This window comes from Malaclemys terrapin, chromosome 1 (genome assembly GCF_027887155.1).
Source record: "Malaclemys terrapin pileata isolate rMalTer1 chromosome 1, rMalTer1.hap1, whole genome shotgun sequence".
NCBI lineage: Eukaryota > Metazoa > Chordata > Testudines > Emydidae > Malaclemys > Malaclemys terrapin.
The window spans coordinates 119,344,928-119,360,013 of NC_071505.1; the positions used below are offsets into that span (position 1 = coordinate 119,344,928).

At 37.6% G+C, this 15,086-nt stretch overlaps 1 protein-coding gene across 20 annotated transcripts in view; it reads left to right on the plus strand.

Annotated features, from left to right (window-relative positions):
* Positions 1-15,086, plus strand: part of C2CD5 (C2 calcium dependent domain containing 5) — a 114,047-nt gene that overhangs the window by 20,116 nt on the left and 78,845 nt on the right. For 9 of the 20 annotated variants that reach the window (XM_054036609.1, XM_054036730.1, XM_054036628.1 and 6 more), the window contains 4 exons: positions 2,258-2,453; positions 5,188-5,339; positions 9,197-9,391; positions 11,712-11,797. In XM_054036609.1, the coding sequence (XP_053892584.1) occupies positions 2,258-2,453; positions 5,188-5,339; positions 9,197-9,391; positions 11,712-11,797 (629 nt within the window). Of the gene's footprint in view, positions 1-2,257; positions 2,454-4,005; positions 4,131-5,187; positions 5,340-9,196; positions 9,392-11,711; positions 11,798-15,086 lie in introns of those variants that run through there. The other 11 variants (XM_054036666.1, XM_054036676.1, XM_054036704.1 and 8 more) reach the window with 5 other exon arrangements.

A 15,086-nucleotide genomic window follows, 5' to 3' on the forward strand; every position in this document is an offset into this window, starting at 1 on the left:
AGATATCAGAAAAATAATATTGTGATAAGACTAAGACATGTCTGCACAGTGTTTTTTGTAGATGTGATTGATACATATAAAGAGGCAGTGTGTGCAGTGTTAGAATAGAAAAGGCACTTAGTGGGGATCTAGTCAGTGTTGGTCAAATTGTAATTGTGTCCTGTTTGCTTTTTTAAAATTTAAACTATGTTGTGGGTGAATATATGAATAAATCAGACTTTCACCTGTTAGGATATGGCTCATGTCCAGTTTCTGAATAGAGCTGGTTTGATGATTTCAATTAATTTCTTCTGGGATGACCATTTAGAGCATAAAACAACCATGTATCATTTGGTACTGTTGGAATTTCAAAGGTCATTTTGGATTGCCCAGCCAAGTGAAAGTCCTTCTCAAAACATCAAATGTAGCTAATGAGGTGTGAAAGCATAGGACTAAACTGTTTGCTTACTGGTGGTCTTTGGCATGGCTGTGGTGTAAAACAGCCCATAATAGTAGCATTCTGTATTGAATAATGTTTCATAGTGCCATCAACAAGGTACATGCTTTAGTTAATAACATCTGATACAGGATGTTATTAACTGTATAGCATGTAGCTTGTTGATTTATAAAAGGGACAGTTTTTGTACATTTTATGAAGCATTAAATGTGTGATGAATGTAAAATTTGATGTAATTTCAAATTTAATATACTTTTATTGTACTCTTAATCATATGAGAGAGAAATTTAAATAAAACGATGATATACTAACCACTACATACTAATACCTAGATTACATTTTTCCGTTTAAAAATTTTTTGTTTGGCAGATAGCCTTGGAGATTGAAGTACTCGATATATCCACAGAACAACTATAGCATAGAAATTGCCTTCTTCATGTTGCCCTTACCTTATGACTTAACCCTGACCTTGTGGGACAAATCACTTTAGAAGATTCTCTCTCCATGCCCATTTGATCCTGGCATCTCTGCTATGGTTAACAAGAGTAGCAATTGTAGTAGTGTGTTTTGTGAGGCTGATTCCTGCTTATGAAGAACTGGATTAAGACTATTAATAAATATGTAAATTACCTTAGGGATGCAATTTTATTTATGTAAAAAGTCAATTAATAGATGTTCCCGTGAACTGCATTTTTTTCATAATGGTAAATGCACTTACCTACAAATTTGATCAGATGCCATATATGCAGTAGTAGAAATTAGAACATGTGCATCTACAGTTATAGAGAAAAGTGAAGTCAAAACATTGACACTGCATAATTCAGTTTATTTACAACCTTCGTGAAAGAAGCAAAAAAGTGCAATTTTGTTCCATTGTTCTATACTATTTGCTAATTATGTCAATTTTCAGCATAGTGTAGTCAATTGAAAAACACTGTTGTAATGCAGTCTTGCAAAAGGGCCAAATTCAGGTTCCTACAGCAAACTCAGCTCCGTTTCTTGACTTGTGTACAGTAAATATTTTTCATTTAATACCAAAGGAACAGTAGAAAAATAGTCAGAATATGTTTTGCATGATGTGGCATCTATGTATATGGTATAAATACATTAAGGTAGGAATTGAAAAGGAATGAAAACCATGACATTAGGTTGATCTATGCTTTTATATGTTTTGGAAGTTTGCAAAAGAAAAAAGGAGATTAAGGATGTCTATCCATCCATTTATTTGTTTGAATTTCAAGGAAGTTTGAGGCCTCTATGCATTTCATAGTGATATCTGGATTATATGCTGTATTACAGAGAAGCTAGAAACTTCAGTGTACTCCAGCACACCCAACTGTTGTGATGTCTTGCTCATATCCCTTCCCACAAAAGAGAAATGAAGGACCTAATGAACACTTAAACAAACAAACAAACAAACATAACCCTCTTCAGACCTCTTCTTTTTTTCTTTTTTGTAGTAGTAGTGCACTAGACCCGGCTGGGGGAAAAAAAAGAAAAAAGAGAAATGTCAGAGAATTTTACAGTCTCTTTTTCAATTCCTATTCTTGGCCATTTTCTAGAAAGCTCTACATGTAAGTGGTTCAGATGTACTACTAATAAGATCACAGAATTAAGAGCCTTCAATTTGCAGAGGAAGTTTGAGGCCATGTTTATGGTATAATCATGTGGTATGTTATCTATTAGCCAGTTTTCCTACCCTGAAATTATTACAAATATGAAGAGGGTCAGATCCACAGAAGAGAATAAGAAACATCCTCTTTAACATGTTTGCCCTATATCTAAGTGAGATGTCAGTTAACTTGTATTTATTTTTTGTAGGTGAACTTCAAAGGAAGATTGGCTTGAAGGTACTTGAAATGAGAGGGAATGCAGTTGTTGGGTACTTGCAGTGTTTTGATTTGGAGGGAGAATCTGGACTAGTAGTACGAGCCATAGGAACAGTCTGTACCTTGGATAAAATAAGTAACACAGCATTCTTACCTGCATGTAATTCCCCATCTAAAGAAATGAAGGAGTAAGTATGAGTTAGTAGATTGTAATGGAGTGAATTTCATTTCTTTTCATATTCATTCAGTTTCACATATCCAGTGTGTTTTCCCAGCGTTTATTTCTCCTTTACTGTTTATTCTTGTCTGTAACTTGGTTTATGTTCTGCAATTTTGAGAAGATGGACATTAGATGTTGCAGCAGTAAATCTTGGCGAGAAAGATGTTTTTCTATTAATTCCATAACTCTTGCATTTGCAGTCATAGCATTGCACATTCCTGTGTTGTGATCTGCCAACCTCTAGCTGGTAAATAGTTTGCACATGCAAATAACATATTTTTTGTTCATGGGGATCTTTCACAATACTATGCATTTCTTAAGGGATTTGTATTTTTAGCACTTTGTTTGAGTGTCTTTGCTGTGTATTCATGAAAGAAAAGATAAGTATATTTGAGTTCAGATAGTTGAGTGGCTCAGGAGATGCAAGGACATCCTTGAAGTCTTTTAATCATTTTAGTCATTGTTTTTTTTTTATAATCAAAACAAATTAGGCTATATTGTACACTGACTGAAAAAGGCTTCATGATGAGGAGTGTGGCCTAATTCCAGTTGTTCACTTTGGCTAAGTCAACACAACACAGTTTGAATTCAGATTTTTAACAGGAACAAATCAAATAAAATTAGGAAAATTCCAGTGTCCTATTATTCTGAGGGCGGAAGCATTTACAGTTCTCAGTTGCCACTGTGAATACATCAATTTATTTGTTATGGCATCTTGTGTATATTTTACACAATTACTAGACGAAAAGTAGAGTACAAAAAAGTATACTTCTATGTAACATGTCCAGATATATATTGTTTGAATTAGGTCATTTTATTTTAATAATACAAACACTAAGATTATTATAGTCTTGTAATTATTATAATGCAATCAGAGCACTTTGTATGAGGCAGCAACAATACCACTGTAGAACTTCCCCAGCAGTGGAGTCTGGTTATTGGTCTTATTTAGAATTATTAATTTAATTTGTATTGACTTGTGAAACACAACCATCATCACAGAGCTTCTGAGCATATTAACAACATTAAAAACACAATTAAAAACTCCACACTGGCTGCAGTAGCTAGCAATTTAAACATCACCCATAAATCGATAGCATTCAATCTTGAACAGACGACAAAAAACATTATCTTAACCCATGTATGGGCAAGGTTGTTTAGCAACTTGCGTGCTGGATTTTGATAAGGTTGTTTTAACCAATCTGTATGGTCCTGCCCAGAAGTGTGAGTGGGTTTCAAGACCAGCAGGTTCTACTCACGTCTTGCTATTATCTTTATTAACCTTAGCCTTTAATGCCAAAGATTCAATAATACGTTAACAAGTTAATACTTAGCTGTTCCCCTGCTCCTTTTGATTTCGTCTTGACTCTTGCATGCTAGGAATTATAACTCTTAGAGTCTGCTTAAAGAATAAGAGATCTCTGCTAACTAGCACTCCCTGAAATCATTTTTAACATAACTTTGCAATCTGTTGTATGTATTGTTTTCTTTTCTTCCACCTTGGCTGCAAATTCTCTCAGGTCTCCGCTGGTTCATCCGCCAAGCCATGGATGCCGCTCGACTCACAACAGCCCAATTCACACTGCTTCTGGCTCACGACTTACCCAGAACTTCTCTCTGTCTGTTCCCACTCTCATCTACACTGGTACGAGACTGCTCAGACTCAAGAGCTGGGGAGAGGCAGGCCACAGGCACAGTGGTCGCAGAGTGCAGGCAGGCAGGCAGTGTAGGCAGGTACCACCCATCTTTTCTCCCTCTTTTTCTCACTGGGAGTCCTTCTGCTGTCAGTGGAGAACTACTGCTATGTTCAGCTGCTGAAACAAACTCAATAGTTACTTGGAAGAGTGTGTGTTTCCTCAAAGTCTCTTCCACAGAGCTATACCTTTCATTTCCTTTAAAAAAAAAAAAAAAAAAAAAAATCATACATCTGAGTTTAGTAACATCCATCAGGTACAGTTTACAAGTCTTTCTTACTAGTCATAATAGGAAACCATGATTGGGCTTCAGATTGCTTTCAAGTGTAATCCAAATATTACCTGATTTTTTAAAGCGTTAGGAAGGGTTTGTGTCGCTTTGTGGAAAAGACAGTACTGGAGAACAGGTAAGGAAATCTGCACATAACTGACATGTTTGTCAATACAGTTGTATTCCTTAAGGTTTTTCTCTTTGCTTTGTTTTTAGCTGTGGGCACACTGCTGATGCTATAGGATAAGGAAACATTTTTTTCTTAAACTGTGTGTGTATACATAAATATACGTGTGTGTGTGTGTGTGTGTGTGTGTATATATATATATATAATATTATATATATAAACACAAATATAGTTTGAGATCATTTTTCTTTAATAATCTAACTCAACAAGCATTGTGTAGTTTTTTTTTTAAAGCCATGTATTTTTTTTAAAGCCATGTATTTTGAGTTTTGTTTTCTTTCGCATATATACGTTCCCCCCTTTCCCCCTTGGTCTGACATTTCATGTCTTTTATTTGGCTTAACTGTTTCAGTGCAGATAATCAGCATCTATCTGTAGAATGCTGAGTGGGTAAACATCATTTCTTTGCCTTTGGCCTCATCCCCAGCAACACACTTAAGGAATAACTGCTGGCCCTACCCCAACCCCATCCTGGTGTTCGGATCATGCTGCTGTCAGCCAGGTCCTTTGGCACAGGATTACTGAATATGTTTCCACCTTCTTCTGGCAGGATTCCTTTCAATGAAGATCCCAATCCCAATACTCATTCATCAGGACCCTCCACCCCTCTGAAAAACCAAACCTATTCCTTTTCACCTTCCAAGTCCTACAGTCGACAGTCCTCTTCTTCTGACACAGATTTGAGTTTGACACCCAAAACTGGTAAGGCGCTTCCACCCACTCTTATTTTTTTTGTTAATTTGTATTTCTGTTTTATCTTTTCATTCAAACCCTTTTTCTTTTTTGGCATGTAAGTTATCAAAATGATGTGGAAATTGGATATTTCAAATAGCGCAATTAAAGCATGAAAGCATTTGTGTAGTGCATTGATTTACTGTACTTTGTTTTCCAAAGCTTTATAACCATACCATATAGGCAATTTAAGAGTAGCATTTATAATATAACCATTTAGAAGCATCTCAAAATGTTATAAAGAGGGTCCTAAGGAATTGTCTTTCTCTTTTAATTTCCTCCACTTCAGATTATAAATTATGGGGGTACATTTTCACCATAACATGATGCGGAAATAGGTGATCAAGTCTTACTAGTATATGTGATTTTTCTAAGACTAATCTTCTCTGCTGAAAATGCATCCATATTTTTGTGTAGATTCTACTTGTCTGTTTGCAAATTGATTCTAGAAATGCAATTGCTAGTGTCTACTGAACTTCTTCAGGGTTATGGAAGTGGCTGTGGTAAATCAAGTGTACACTTGTATAATTTTTTAAAACGAGTTTTAAAGGTTATTAAAGAACACCTTTTTAAAAGCTTAAAAATATTTTTCTCAACTGGCTTTTCACAATTTAATTGAATGCTGATTCCTCCCTCCACCCCCTTATTTTCTTATGGAGCCCAACAAACGTGGCTCTGCTACAACAGAACAAAAATATTGTAGGCCCTTGTATAAAAGTGGGGCTGCTGTTTTAAACATTGTTTCTAAATATGATGTTTAAAAATAGTATTTGAATCTGAGAATGTTCCCATCTCCCTAATCATGACAGTTTTAAGGTATGTTACATTTTTTGACTCAGTTATTGTACTTGATGGGTGTCTCAGGAACACTTCATATTCAAGTTTTACACATGGAAATAGGTTAATTTTTCAAACTTAATCCAAAAGCTTAAAAATAAGAAGCTATCAAATTGCAATTCTCCCTCTTCATTTCTTTCTTTCTTTCTTTCTTTCTTTCGTGTAAATAGTGACTATATCTTGTGGACAACCTAGGGTGACCATTTATGTTCTAAAGAAACTGAGAGCAAGTGTATTTAAAAACAAACAGGCCAATATTTATTTTTAAGAGACATCACCCCACAAATTCATACATTTGTATTATTAAATTCCTGATGATTGTTTGAAAACATACATGTTATCTGATTAAGTTCCAGGATAGGTGGCCATCTTAGTAGACATCCCAAAGGCACAGGAGGGTGATAGTAGTCTGCAGTGAAATTAAGACATTTCTGCAGTAGCTGCATTAGATTCTGATCCTGCAACATGATCTGGATGGATGGACTGTTTGCACCTACACGGAGCCCCACTGAAACCAATGGACTCTGTGTGGACACAAGTGCATCTGTGTAGATCAGATTGAAAGATATGGGCCTTTGTGGTGAGGAATTTTCTAGTATGTCGAGGAAGCTGGGCCATCTTCATCAGCTTCAGTTTTTTGTTTTCAAATTTAAGCTAATAGCAGTCATAAGAACAGCCATACTGGGTCAGACCAAATGTCCATCTAGCCCAGTATCCTGTCTTCCGACAGTGGGCAATGCCAGGGAATGAACAGAACAGGTAATCATCAAGTGATGCATCCCGTGTCACCCATTCTCAGCTTTTGGCAAACAGAGGCTAGAGACACCATCCCTGCCCATCCTGGCTAATAGCCATTGATGGACCTATCCTCCATGAACCTATCTAGTTCTTTTTTGAACCCTGTTGGCCTTCACAACATCCTCTGTCAAAGAGTTCCACAGACTGACTGTGCGTTGTGTGAAAATGTACTTCCTTTTGTTTGTTTTAAACCTGGTGCCTATTAATTTCATTTGGTGACCCCAGTCATTCTTTTATTTGCTAGGGCAGTATCATGTAGCTGCTATCTTTTGGCAATATGGTCAGCTCTCTGTTGCCAAAATGTGTCCCAATCAGAAGGCTTGCTTGTTATGTCTAAAAATTATACATACACACTGAATTTTGAAAAAATAATCACTTAACAACATAATATATAATATGTTTGAGTCATGTTTCACTTTGACTTTTGTGACTCTTCAACTATAGTTGTTCTGGGAGGAAAGAATAATGATCACTTTATAGTTAGAATTAATTCAGGGATATAACTATAAAATATCCTTAATTTTGATAAGAATTAGTCATCAACAGAAGGAGAGGGAATACTATTGAATGATATAAATTGTGTTAAATATTTTCTTCGTGCAGGTGGCAGTTCTAAACAGACTTTACCAAACATGTTTGTGGTGTTTTAAAATAAAAAAGATAGCACTGTTTTCAAGGATGGCACTAGCATTTTCTCAAGGTTCTATAATCTAAATTAACAACTCAATACAACCCATAGTTAGGACACGAACTGTTACAGGATTCTTGGCTCATCAACCCTGATTAAAGCTTTGTCCCTATAAAGGATACTATTTTTTTTTTTTTTAAACAAATTGAGACTTAGACTAACTTGGTTTAGTTTTTCTTTTACTGCTTTATAAAATAAGTTTGCTCACTCTTTCCTGAAGTAAGTGTAGTATGGCTGAGATGATGTGGCTGTAGTTTTACTTAATGAAACCTGTTCTTACACATTATTCTGGTAAAGTTATGTTTGGCCTTGTCTCTCAATTTTTTGGAGAGTTTTGCTTAGAGGGTGTCTTAGTGTCAAAGCTCTTTATTCTAGTGCATGACGATGATCTGATTAATGGTTTGGCACATATAAAAAGATCTGAAATTCTGAAGAAGGGAAAATTGGGATTTTTTTTTAAGCTGTCTGAGCAAGGAAGAGGAATAGAGTATGACTGAGGAAGCAATGTCAATATCTTGACTTCAAATTGAGACTTTGTTTAACTTTCATAAGAAGCACATATACCACAACATTTAGGTATTTATACCATGATATAAAGAGAGAGAAACTTGGATTTGCTTATTAGTCTTCTGGGTTGGAACTGTTGGAAGAAAGATTATTACCACCATTTCTTTTATAAAGTAGAATGTGATGATACAGTGTAGAATGGTCTGTGTCAAATTCTCTGTAGTAAAAGGTGATAGGAGGACTTTCAAAATGCACTGAGACAGTTAATTCTGGTTTGGAATTGGAGACTTCCTGCTGTGAGTAGTGCTACTTTTCATGTAATTTTAAACTAACAGAAGTACCTGACTGACAAAAGTAGTTACATATTACATATGTAACATATAGTATATATTTTAATAAGTTTGGGTTAGGAGAGAGAGAAGAATTAATATATACGTGGAGGAAATTGAGAAGATGGGCACTCCTTTTTTATGTGGGATATAAGTAAATATATATATATACACACACACTATTATAAGATTTAAGACTTTGAAAATTAAATTTTTAGGATTCTGGATAATGGTCAACTTAAATTCATAGAACTTTTGGAGAAGAGAACCTGTTACCATATCAATTTTCCTTAGGCATGTTAGAAGGGCTGTTTTGAATAGATTTTATTTAGAAGTATTCACTTTAAATCTTTGTGTAAAATTTAATTGAAATATGAAATAAATATTCAGTTACTTTGGCTCTTTAATAAAACTAAATACATTTTAAAACAAAGTTAACAAGTTCATACTCAGATTTTTGATAACGTGCTTCTAATCCACACTGTGGTGCTAAGTTGTCATTTCATTTCTTTGTATGCTGGTAATAGCTTTTTCATATGCTAGCAGTATATATCTGTTCATTTGAAAAAAAAGTCTGTTTTGTTTTTGCTTCATTTTGCTTTCCTCCTCCTATTTCTTTAGTCATCTTGTGAATCTACTTCTTTTCTCTCTACTACTTTCCTCCACAGCACCTTCCCCACAGGGGCCTAGGATTTTCCTGTTTCCTAGCTCCCCTACTCTGTCTTGTGGTTCCCCACAGCTTAACAAGTCCTGTCTCCTCCTCCCGGGGTCTAGCCTTAACCCTCTTCACTCTAGCCATGTCAGCCCATTTGTTCTGAGGAAAAGTGTCTCTTTCACTGAAGAGCTGCTTCTGGCTGCTTCTGGTAGGATCAATCTATAATCACCTTTTTAAAAATGCCTTTTAAGAAATAAATGGAATGTTGTTGTTAGTCAGTTAAGGGGCATTTAATACCTAGCCTTCTATACCTCTTAGTTAAAATAGCCTCTGAAAACTGCTGGCTACATGACTATTACAGGATAATTTTTTTCCACCTGGAGGCTTGCAATAATTTCTAGAGCCTCTTCCTTAAATTGATCAATATTTGAAACAAATAACCTACCTTATATTGCAGAACTTTTTCCTTTTCCAAAAACATCTCCACTAAATATTGGTAATTGGACTTACTACCATTAGACAACTACTGAATACTGATATTCTTTTCATTCTCTTCATTATAATAATGTTCCTGTATTTTAGATGGAACAAGCACTCCATCTTCCTTACCAACTCATTCATATTCTTCTGTTGAAATCTGACCATCATGTGGCTAGCAACCATATTTATTGTACTGTTTAAATTGGTTTGTTTCATTCTGACTGTATACAATCTTTGTATTTGTACTTCCTCCTTTTTACGTTTCATTGACAGAGATCACTAGATTGTCCTGTTAAATTAAATACTAGAAATCACTGCTTCTTTTCTACAGATAGTGCTTTGATTATTTTGTGGGTTTTTTTTGTTTTGTTTTGTTTTTTTAAGAATGTGTTTCATCTCAACAAATACTCTTCATTTCATGTCAGTCTGTTTTTAGTATTGTATAGTCCCTTGTAAATGCTATTTGGGTCTAATGCAAAATAACATAAAATAACTTAATTTTATTAATGGGACTATACAGATGCTAATCTTTGTTTCCTTATCCAAGAACAGCTAAAAATATTTCATTTCCTGTATATAAATAACATTTTAGACATGATAGCATTTGTCAGTTTTGAAATGAGTGAATAAATGAAGTGCCAACAACAACAGTCCTTAAGTTTGTTTAAAACAAAAAGTCCTCACACATTTACATGGAAAAATCTCTTTCCTCCTTTATTGTTACTGGATTTTTTAGCAGAAGAAAGGAGACAGGGAAAGTAGCAATGTATTGTCTGTTTTAAAATAGCAGTTAGGATAACTTTAAAAATATTCCCTTCAATCATAACTTCATTCACCTTGTTCCTGATGCTTTTTTTTAGTTTTGTTCTTCATTTTTATTAGTGTTTTCATTGATGTCTCTGAGAGTATTGAAAGGTATAATTGCTGATACACTGAAACCAAATAAGTATCAATTTAGTTCTGAGGCACGTAGACAGATCTGACTATAAGAAATATCAGTGAAGTATGTTCTTAGGTATGAAATGCCACCAAAGTGAATCCGATTCACCAAAATTATAATTATTTGTAGGAAAAACACAGCCTTGGTATATGTTTTATTCCTGGATTTCGTAACTGTGAAGCAACAAATGTCTTTTAGCAAGCAAATCACAGATACATTTGGTAGTTTAGAATGCTCAACAGTAGTCCATGGGTGATCTGAATGATTCAGATGAGTGAATGTACTCTACATAAATGTTAAATTAGACTGTCCTTCAATTCTAAGTTACAGTATCCTTTTCAGAGTTAAAATTTAAATTGAAAGGTAAACATTTGTTATATGCTTGCCCTTACAGTTTTCTCTTTGGGCCAAATCTTATAGTGACTTCAGTAGGAGTTGTGTACATGTGGAAACTGAAGGTTTGAGCCCCAACTCATGAGGAAAAATGATTGAGCTACTCTGAAACTGTATGAACCTCACGACATGGAATCTTTTTTTAACTGCTACTGTAAATAATTCTTGGACACAGGTCCATAGTTGGCTTTATAGCAGAAATCTTGGCCAATAGCACTAGTAAGATTACTTCTAGTTTAGCACTTTTGAATTAGGACTGATCCTGCAATACTCACTGCTGTGAATTGAAACTTTGACTGTAACTGCTTGTGAAAATAAGGATTACGGAGCTGATCCTGTGCCTATTGAAACAGATCGCAAAAACACTCTTGCATCCATGGGAAAAAGATCAAGCCATACTGTAGAACTAAGAGCTGCAAGCCCCTAGGCCCTTATTCTTATTTACACTAAGGTCCTGTACACCACTCTGACACTATAAAGGGACTTAAAGTGCAATTTATGTTCACCCTAATGCCCCTTTACATTTGCACTAAAGGGAAGTATAGTATAAATGTGAATAAGATCCTTAGTCTTCAGTGTGCCTGATTGGTAAAAATAAACTTTCAGAAGTTTCTAACTTTAATTTGTATCATAGGTTTTAAAAAAAATCGGAGACTAATAAATACAGTCTGTAACTTGTTTCTCTGGATGTTATTTATGTGCTGATATTCTTTAGGAATGGGCAGTGGAAGTGCTGGAAAAGAAGGGGGACCATTTAAAGCTCTATTAAGACAACAGACGCAGACAGCTCTGGAGCAAAGGGTAAGGAATACATGATGATTATATTTTATACGTATATTTCTAATGTAATCCTAGTAGAGATTTAACTTTAATAAAAGTAAATATTTCCTTTTGACAGAATTATTTTGTCAATATTTGTTTTATTTTGCAACCGCCAAACTTAATAAACCTCTGTTAAACACATTGTTTACTAGCCCTTTTTTATAGACAAATTATACTGATTGTAATATTAAATATATTATTGAAACAACATGAAAAAACTGAAACAAATAATTCTAATCTGCCTAATGATGAAATGCTGTAGTTATTGTTATAAGACGCAGTGATAACAAAGGAGAATTGAGTGTTTAAATGCATAGATTATCGATGCAGCTGTCATTTTATTGCTGTAATAGCTTTATTCTTAATTGAATTTTGGCAAAAGACAGACTTGATTTATTCAGAAATGTGGGGCCAGATTTAAAGATGCTGAAGAGGAGGCTTACTTAATTTATAGATAAAAACAGAACTGGTAGCATGACTTAACTCATATTGTATTATATGAATGGGTTTTATTTTTTAGTTATCTTTTATAATAAATCCCAAACTATAAAGCATTGACATTGAAATCACTATTAAGGGGTATTGGATTAAAAATAACCTTCTGCAGTGTTTGGCAACACTGTACATTCAATTAAATTTATGTTTTTTCTTTGAGTGCTTGCTCATGTCCATGCCAATGTAGGTATGTGGTTGCCCTCAGCACCGCCTCCGGAAAGCTTTTCCCTCCAGTAGTATCCATTGGGTTGGCTCTGGTGCCCCCTGGAGTCACATGCTCATAGCGTTATAAAGGGTCCCGCCGACCTGCAGTCCCCCTCATTTCCTTCTTACCACCCGTGATAGTTGCTGGAATTGCCTTGTCCTTGCACTCTGGAAGTACTCCCTCATTGGACTTTCTAACCTCATTGTATATTGTTATCTTTATTCTTAATAGTTAAATTTCAGATTTTAGATAAATAATGAGGTTAGCGGAACCCCATTCAGTGGGGTTAATCCCTTCCCGGCAGCAGGGTATGTCTCGGTCTCTGAGGTTTAAGCCTTGTGCTTCTTGCCACAAGCCTATGCCTGTGAATGACCCCCATTCCAGCTGCCTTAAATGCCTGGGGGAAGCTCATGTACGGGAGTGCTGTAAGATCTGCAAAGACTTCAGGCCCCACAACAAGAAAGATAGACACACTAGGTTCAGATTTATCCTCATGGAGGCAGCACTACGACCTCCCTTGGAGCCGGGTCACTCAGAGTCGGCACCGAGTACTTCAGCCTCAGTAAGGAAAATCCCCCGCTACTCTGTAGGAGACTCAGCACCATTCCTCATCACTGGCACCGAGGAAAGACACTCCTGCTTCTTGAGAGACTTGACACAGTCCACCATCCCCAGTGCTGAAGAAAAGTGCTCCGGCGAGGGAACCTCGGCACCACTCTCCATCACCGGTGCTGGGAAAGAAGCAGAAAAAGACTGATAGATGTCGTTCCCCAACCCTGAGGTTGGTGGGGCAGAGACATACTAATACAGTCTGACCCACGTCAGGCCACTCTGTGGTTCCAACAACCCTTGCTGCGCCATTGACTCAGGCCCTGGAATGGGTACCGTTGAGTCTGGTATTGATCGACTCTCCACCGCAAGAGAAACACCAGAGTTCCACTGCCCTGGCGGTACTGTCAACTCCAGAGGCATTTGCAGCAGCGAGAGATTTACTCTCTCTACTGGTACTGCCATCCCCAGCCATACGGGAACTGTCAGTGGTGGCACCAGCGGGAAGGACCTCCACAGAACTGAGGTCTCAGGTGCCTTCAAAAGGGAATCTGGTCATGATTGCCCAGCCCCCGTCACCTCCCTCCCGGCACTGGTCGGCACTGTTCCAACTTGGTCTCTGGGAAGGGAATCTTCAGAGACAGACTTGGAGGCGGAGTCCTATGTTTCTCTCAGGAGCTGGCTGTCACTACAGCCGGCACTGTCCGGCCATAGACCTGAGTCAAGGCATCCCAACCACGCTTGGCCACAGGGACAGTGGCAGATGCCAGGACAGTGTCTTTGCTGGAAACCCTCGGCTTTCTCTCTGATGCAAGGGTCACATTCCAGAAGGTCATACTGCGTGGCGTCAAAGTCCAGAGCGCTTCCAGTGCTCCACTTTGATCAAAATCCAGGCTCTGGTACAGAGACTGGTGCTGAATATCAAGACCCAGCACCGCGAGACACATTTTGTGCCGAGGGCGAAGAACAGTGTCCTCTATGTGTACAGGCGTCCTCCTCCTTTCCAAATGAGGCTGTCTTGGGAGCAGACGTAGTGCCCTTCCAAGTCGACTACAAGACTCATCAGGAGCTCCTCAAAATAGTGGCTCAAAACCTGAGGATCCAGGTAGAGGAGATCAGGGAGTCCTCCCATGCCCTGGTAGACATTCTAGCAGCAACAGGCCCTTTAAGAGTGGCATTGCCCCTGAACAATGCTATTAAGGACCCATCAAGGCATTGTGGAGGACCACAGCATCCCTTCAGCTGACGGCAAAGAAAACTGAAAAGAAATACTTTGTCCTGGCTAATGGGTATGAATTCCTTTATACACACCCACCACTGGGCTTTTTGGTTTATCAGCAGCCAATGAGCGGAAACGACAGTCAGCAGGGGTCAACCCCCAAGGCCAAGGACACCAAAAAAATTAGACCTCTTCAGCAAAATGGTCTATTCAACAGGTGGTCTCCAGCTCAGGATCACAAATCAACAAGCGCTCCTGAGCAGGTATGATTTTAACTCCTGGGACTCATCCTGAAATTTAAGGAGTAATGTCACAGGAGTCCAGGCGAGAATTTGCAGGCAAATCTATGGCAAAGGTGTCCCTGCAGGCAACTGTAGATGCAGCGGACTCTGCAGCCTGATCCATGGCCTCAGTGGTGGCAATGCGTCGAAGCTCTTGGCTTCAATCCTTGGGCCTACTTATGAGGTTCGACGGACATTGCAGGACCTTCCTTTTGAGGGTATATCACTTTTCTGAGCAGACAGACTCCAAGCTGCATAGCCTAAGGACTCGAGGGCCACCCTGAAGTCCCTAAGGCTTTATACACTGGCACCTGCAAGGAAACATTATAAGCCTCAGCTGGCCAGTCGATTCTTCCCGTCATCTGCCTGGCAAGACCACAATAGGAGGAAGAGCAGGGGCTTTAGGAGAAGACCTCCGCTGCAATCCTCTTCCGTGCCTGCCCCCTGCAAACACTCTGTGGCATCTAAGCAGACCTTTTGATGGGATGCGTGGGGAAGACATATCAGGACAGAACTTGG